Genomic DNA, 6,968 nt, shown 5'->3' with positions numbered 1-6,968 from the left:
TCAGTTTCTGTTGTTTATATACTTGTGCTTGCTTCTTGCCGTCTGATTGTCTCTGATATTTGCTGGCCTTGCAATCTACTGGACCCAGTCCCTCCAGTCAGCCTTTAAGCCTATGAACCTGTGTGTTTCAGAGCTCCTGAGCATCAAGGTGTCTCTGTGAGCCTGTGAGCTTGGTCATATCAGCACTTCTGGGGGTCAACCTTTCACTGGGTAAGTTTGGGGTGCAGAGCTCTGTAGCACAAGTTCAGTTCCCAAGCACAGATGGAAACCAGGAGGATTGTGTTCCCAGTTGTCTGGCGGTACCTGCATTCCCTGCCCCCCACCCCTGTGGATCCCAGTCAGGCCAGGTATTGGGGAGGTAGTGGTGGTCTTACTTATGAGCCTGGGTGTGTCAGCACTCCTGGGGGCTTAACCTTTCCCTAGGTGGAATTGGACTGTGGAGGACTATAGTGTAATGTCAGCTCCTTGATGCAGATCTGTGTAACAGTTTTAATTTACAAGCTTTTTTTAAACACGTTCTGAAGGTGGAGTTGTTTCTCTAATATTTCTTTAATACATTACGGTTATAGACTTTTGTGTGTTAATTTTATATTTTGCTGCTTTACAGGTTTACATATGTTCAGATCTATGAGTTTGACCAGGCTTATGGGTTTATTGGAGCTAAGAGTTTGTGGTAGACTCCTTCAATCTTGCCTGCCGCCATCGACAATCACCAGGTGATTTCATTTTTTTAAAACTCTTGAGAGTTGGTGGCAGCCATTCTCTGGAGAGTGATTAATGGTAACTGCACACAGAAAAGAAGTGCTTGTGAAATAGTGTTTAAAGGGACAATGAAGGGACACAAAAAGCACATGTGTTTCTAGTCTAAATTTTTCTCTTTCCCTAGCAACTTGCTGGGGACTTCAAAAGAGAGTTCAGAAACTGCAGGCATATAGCTTCCTTTACATGTGTGGGGCAGGCTTTATGCTGCTCTAAAACAATATTGGAAAGATGATTTAGTCACTGGCTCTATCAGTGACCTGGAGTCTTTGGAAAGAAACATGATGTGATGGCTGTCCTGCTCCCAGGATTCTAATAGACCTCAGATACTGACACACAAGTAGAGGTGGGCACTTTAGATGCCATATAGTAGGCGATGTCTTGAGAGAAGTCCTCAGTGCTGTATACATTTTCATGATAAAAAGCATCCAAAAAGTCTCCAAAAGATATTCTGAGGGATAGAACATACTTAAGTGAGAGAATGTCTGCCCCAGAATCAAAGATATAAATAAACCTGGCAGAGATATCAGGCAATAATTTTATCATATGTTCAAGACTGTTGGCTCTTGTAGTGACTCATAAATTTCTTCAAGTAGGTCTTGTGACATTATTTGGTGCAGAAATGTGTTTGTGGCCAAGTCCAACCATTTAAGCACAATTCTTGAGGCACAGACTGTAGAAGGAAAGAACTCTTGTCCTCTGACCTATACTTGTATACTGTAGCATATACATATACATTGCAAGAGGGAAGGATGGGAGGAAGGAAGGACGATAGGAAGAAATGGTAGTATATTTAAGGTCAAACCACCCAGTTAGCACCATGTCCATTGGATACCACTGAAATCCATGCTTCTGCTTCATGAGCTACAGAAAAAAGAGCCAGAACTTAGCCATACACAGAAATAAATCAAACCAGTAAGATACAAAGAAAACATAATTTAATCCATATTGACTGGATGTTTATTTAATTTCTCCTTTTTCAAATATTTTTGACAGAATTAGCAAATAATTTCTCTTATAAAAATTGTGCTCAATATTGTAATGTTAATAGTCACAAGCTTTATGAGCAGTCACTTGCCCGAGGGCAGGACTTGTAAGCCTCGCAACGTATAAATATCTCTGGTCCCCCATAGGCTTTGGGAGAGTTCATTTGCTCACCATTTGCTAAGTAGAAAACTGAAATGAGCACCATTAAGCTGAGCCTGTGTCTTCTGATCATGCTGGCTGTTTGTTGCTATGAAGGTGCGTATTATTGATTATTCCAGCCACAGCTTCTGGTAAGTTTGCCTCTTTGAACAGTTGGTAAGTTTCTGTGTAATAAGGAAGAGGTCAGGAAAAGAGCAATAATTTAAAATTTCTCCCAACCCTTTTTATTAGCTATCTTTAAAAAAAAAAAAGCTCACATGTGTTCTACTGATTTCCTTCTATATAAGAAAGTTATTGGGGCTGAGGCTGTGGAAAGAGCCAAAAAGGGCACTAGGAACAAAGTTTAGGAATTACTTTTCATTAAAGCAATACTGTCTGTTATACTATTTTTCACTTTTTGTATGTGGGAAGATGACTTGAGAAATCTCTCTGATCCTAACAGTCAATGTCCTTGGAATCTGTAAATCATACATCTTCAAGTCTTTCAACAAGACTATGAAGATAAGCAGGTCAGATTAGTCTGGTCGGTGTCCTGGATGATATACACTGTGCGGTTGTATAGAACAGTATGATGTCTGTTTTTTTACTTAACTAATTTTCATAGATGATTCATTTATATATAAACAGAACATTCTTATGGACTCTATGCCTTCAAAATGAACCAAGTCTCATTGGCAGTTACTCTCTCTTTCCTTTCTGTAACTCCTGTCTGCCTAGGTATTCCTTATCTATAGCCTAACTTTTTCCCTACAGTCTGACAGAATCTGTTTAAGGCAGAACCTATTCAGGCACAACATTAGGAGGCTAAGCATAACATTGACATGTCCCTGGGAAAACTGGGTCTGATGGCACATCTCTGTGATCCAAGCTAGATGAGATTAAAACAAGAGTAACATGTGTCTGAGGCCAGTCCAGGCCATCTGTGGAGATTTGATTTTTGTTGTTTATTTGTTTTCAAGAGGTTTTATGAAGATGTGGAACCTAAGATTAGGAAAGTTGATTTCTTCAGTTCTACTCAAATATTTATCATAGATTTATACAATCCATAAGATAGGTATCAGTTTGTCTGCTCACCCTTCCCAGGTGACTTTGAGCATCATTGTGCAAAAGCAAAGCTTTTCCCAGGTCCCAGATGTGCTCTTGTGTGAATCAAGTGACCAATTCTTGTAATTATAGCTCTTTACTTCGAGCTGTACATGATGCCATGACCTAATTCTGACAATTTCAAAAGGTCACCTCTCTACACATAAGCAGTCTACTCACTTTTTATTTTTCCTGCCTCTTGTAAAATTCCAATTCTGTTATTCATGTCAAGTTGGAGGACACAAAAATCCTTTTTTCAACATTTCGAGACTCATAAATATGCTACTGAAGATTCAGTCAAGCCTGAAACATTTAATGCTAAAAAAAGGGGGAATTTCAGGAAGCCATAGATATTTAGGAATTCATAGATATTCACTAAAATCCAGAAACATCAAGAACCAACAATAATCTTTCTTCAGTCTTTTGCTGTGTGATTTTGAGGAATTCATGCAGTTCCCAGAGTGAGCCACAATATTTTATATATTCTGTCCAGTCTGCAGTCTCCAATCGGAAAGTAAAATGCAAAGACAATTATAAATGAAAAGTATCCAAGTGATGCTGGCACTGGGAGTGAGAGGTGGGTGGATCCTTGTAAAGTTGAGGTTCCAGGCCAGGGTACTCTGCAGAGGGTGTTCCAGGATAGCCAAGGATATACAGGAAAACCCTGTCTTCAAAGCAAAACAAAAGAGTAATTTTGATTAAGTAAACTCTCTTTCTTCTTATACTCTCCAGCTAATGCTAGCCAGATCTGTGAACTTGTTGCTCATGAAACCATAAGCTTCTTAATGAAAAGTGAGGAAGAACTGAAGAAGGAACTTGAGATGTATAATGCACCTCCAGCAGCTGTTGAAGCAAAACTGGAAGTGAAGAGATGTGTAGACCAGATGAGCAATGGAGACAGATTGGTAGTAGCAGAAACACTGGTATGTTCATTTTGCTTTACACTCTAATAAGGCCACAAATGACATTGACCTGACATTCTGTGGGGAAACACCTGAATGGCAGGAAAGGACAGGGCATCAGTGATAGGTTTCTTCATAGATACGTTGCTGATCTGAGTTCAGTTGTAAACAGTAGTTGGGATAGGTGTCTTCTTCTGGAGTTTCATCCTAGATACAACACTCTCATGGCATCCAAACAAGGATAAATAGGGCCCTACCAAAGGAGGTTTCCTGGCTAACTCTACTGTCAATCTGTTGGGGAGTTTGCTGAAAATAACATCTTTGCAATGAATTGACATTAACTTCATTGAATACCATGGGAAATGTTGGTAAATTAAAATCCCACAGATGAGAAAAAAGCTGGAGACAACCTCCTAAAGAGCAAAGTATTGGATGGATGCATTTCTCTGCCAAATTTGCTGGCCCTGCCAGGAGCCTGTGAATCTCCTGTTTTCAGTACTTCTTACCCACTTTTGCCCTGAGTCTCCCTGGTTATCATATTAGAAGGAAAGTAGGGGCCACAATTCTGAACCATCAGAGAAAGTTATTCCTAGGGAACAGGGACACACTCTGTCCCCTCCTGATTACAGTGAGATCACAGAAAGCTAGGGACTTGAGCTGTACTACTAAGTCCATTTAGAATATATTCATCTAAATTTGGAGTTTCCACTAATATGCATTATTTGATGTTATTTCCCCTAGCAACCTTTGCATTTTCACTTCTCTCTTTCCAATGTCCCTTTATGGACATTGGAAAGAGAGAAGTGTTTGTTAACTTTTCTTCTCCAGGAACTTCCTGACTCTCCTCACGTTTCTTACCTTAATTTCTGCTTATTTCTAGGTATACATTTTTTTGGAATGTGGTGTGAAACAATGGGTAGAAACATATTATCCTGAGATCGATTTCTACTACGATATGAACTGATTTTTCCTGTTCAATGTGATGGTTTCAAAGTCTTGCACCAATAAATTATTCTCCTTGCATTTTGCTGTTTGTCTGTTGTTATCCTAAGTCTCAGGTCTTACAATGAACAGACTTTGATAAACAAAACAAACAAATAAATGAATGAATAAATAAATAAATGACATTTTCAGTAATGGTAATATGTAAGAGTAATCTGTAATGTGTTTGTTCAAACATCATCCTGCATTTCCCTGCAAGTAAGTTCCACATTTCTGTGGCCACAAATAAAAGTGATTAAAGATGATGACAAACATTGGCTTCTTCTGTGGCCACTGTACTAATTGCTCTGCCTCTTTGCTACTCCTGTTCAATGTGTCATTCACTGCCCAAGCATGCCAATTCACTATCTTCCCCATTCAACCTATGGTAATTTTTATAAGCTCCATATTCTGGAATAAAACCTCTGGCTATAAGCAACCAGAGCTTCCAGGGACTAAGCCACTACCTAAAGACTATACATGGACAGACCCTGGACTCTGACCTCATAGGTAGCAATGAATATCCTAGTAAGAGCACCAGTGGAAGGGGAAGCCCTGGGTCCTGCTAAGACTGAACCCCTAGTGAACTAGACTGTTGGGGGGAGGGTAGCAATGGGGGGAGGGCTGGGAGGGGAATACCCATAAGGAAGGGGAGGGGGGAGGGGCATGTTTGCCCGGAAACCGGGAAAGGGAATAACACTCGAAATGTATATAAGAAATACTCAAGTTAATAAAAAATAAAAATAAAAAAACCTCTGGCTATCATAAGCTTCACTGGGGTAGGTCCACCGTTTTCTCAATTTCTGCCATGAAATTCAGTACATCTTCTCAATAATTAAAACATTAAAGCTTGTATTTTAATCAAATCCACATATTCATTTAAAATTAGTGGCTCTTCTTGGTGTCACTCTTACTATTTCCACATTTTTCTTCCCCAGTAAAGCAAACATGGTTTTGTCCCACATCAGGATACAGGAGAAAATGAAAGAGGGGGATTTAAGAGATGCCTAATACCTAGGGTTCTAAACGTGGTACACATCCTCCAGCCTGACCCAGGTCTTTCTCTAAAGGAGTGTATGAAAGTACTTTAGAAAGTTCAGGCTGCTGACATTCCTGCTCTTTATGGCTGAGCAAGTAAACAAAGAAAGGCAAAAAAACTCTTCTGTGATTTTAATAAAATCACTAACCACACAAACAGTATACACCAGTAAAAATGTTTTTTAAAAAGTTATTTCTCAAATACACTACATATAATGCAAAAAATAAGAGAATGTTAAATGAAGAGCAGTATATCTTAAAACAACTGTGTGTAACACAGAAGTCAAAATTTGAGGGAGAGGGGATGGGATAGGGGGTTTCTGCAGAGGAAACCGGGAGAGGGGCTAACATTTGAAATGTAAGTAAGCAAAATATCCAGCATCTGCTGTCACCTGAATTTTTTCATCTTAGCCATTCTGATGGTATGGGGTGGAATCTCAGGGTTGTTTTGATTTGCATTTCCCTGATGACTAAGGATATTGAACATTTCTTTAGGTGTTTCACGGCCATTCAATATTCCTCAGTTGAGAGTTCTTTGTTTAATTTTGTACCCCTTTTTAAATAGGGTTCTTTGATTCTATGGAATTTAACTTCTTGAGTTCTTTGTGCATATTTGATATTAGCCCTTTGTCGGATGTAGGATTGGTAAAGATCTTTCCATTGCTGTTTTTTCTTATTGACAGTGTCCTTTGCCTTACAGAAGCTTTGCAATTCTATGAGGTCCCATTTGTCTATTGTTTATCATAGAGCATAAGCCATTGGTGTTCTGTTCAGAAAATTTTCCTATGTGCCCATATGTTCAAGGCTCTTCCCCACTTTCTCTTGTATTAGTTCCAGTGTATCTGCTTTTATGTGGAGGTCCTTGATCCACTTGGACTTGAGCTCTGCACAAGGATATAAAAATGGATTGATTTCCATTCTTCTACATGCTGATCTCCAGTTGAACCAGTACCATTTGTTGAAAATGTTTTTTTTTTCTCTCTCCAGTGGATTGTTTTAGCTCCTTTGTCAAAGATCAAGTGACCATAGGTGTGTGGGCTCATTTCTGGGCCTTTAACT

General features: G+C 39.3%; 1 protein-coding gene across 2 annotated transcripts; it reads left to right on the top strand.

The window, feature by feature from the left end:
* Positions 1–506: 506 nt before the first annotated feature.
* Scgb1d2 (secretoglobin, family 1D, member 2) lies at positions 507–5,144 on the top strand. 2 transcript variants are annotated; one of them, XM_008760228.4, is made up of 4 exons: positions 507–716; positions 1,893–2,001; positions 3,721–3,911; positions 4,771–4,913. In XM_008760228.4, the coding sequence occupies exons 2-4, from the start codon at positions 1,941–1,943 to the stop codon at positions 4,852–4,854; spliced, it is 336 nt and encodes a 111-aa protein (XP_008758450.1). In that variant the 5' UTR covers positions 507–716; positions 1,893–1,940; the 3' UTR covers positions 4,855–4,913. The 2 variants fall into 2 exon arrangements, with proteins under 2 accessions (XP_008758450.1, NP_803435.1); NM_177482.3 differs by lacking the exon at positions 507–716 and having other exon boundaries at positions 1,898–2,001; positions 4,771–5,144.
* The last annotated feature ends 1,824 nt before the right edge of the window (positions 5,145–6,968 follow it).

This window comes from Rattus norvegicus, chromosome 1 (genome assembly GCF_036323735.1).
Source record: "Rattus norvegicus strain BN/NHsdMcwi chromosome 1, GRCr8, whole genome shotgun sequence".
NCBI classification, from domain to species: domain Eukaryota; kingdom Metazoa; phylum Chordata; class Mammalia; order Rodentia; family Muridae; genus Rattus; species Rattus norvegicus.
Note: the sequence above shows the minus strand (reverse complement) of the source record. Positions and strands in the feature narration are given on the sequence as shown.

Excerpts from the sequence above, each read along its gene's own strand:
- Scgb1d2 (NM_177482.3), top strand. The coding sequence starts at position 1,941 with ATGAGCACCATTAAGCTGAGCCTGTGTCTTCTGATCATGCTGGCTGTT. Across the intron at positions 2,002-3,720 it reads GGCTGTTTGTTGCTATGAAG|CTAATGCTAGCCAGATCTGT; the intron begins GTGCGTATTATT and ends TATACTCTCCAG. Across the intron at positions 3,912-4,770 it reads TGGTAGTAGCAGAAACACTG|GTATACATTTTTTTGGAATG; the intron begins GTATGTTCATTT and ends GCTTATTTCTAG.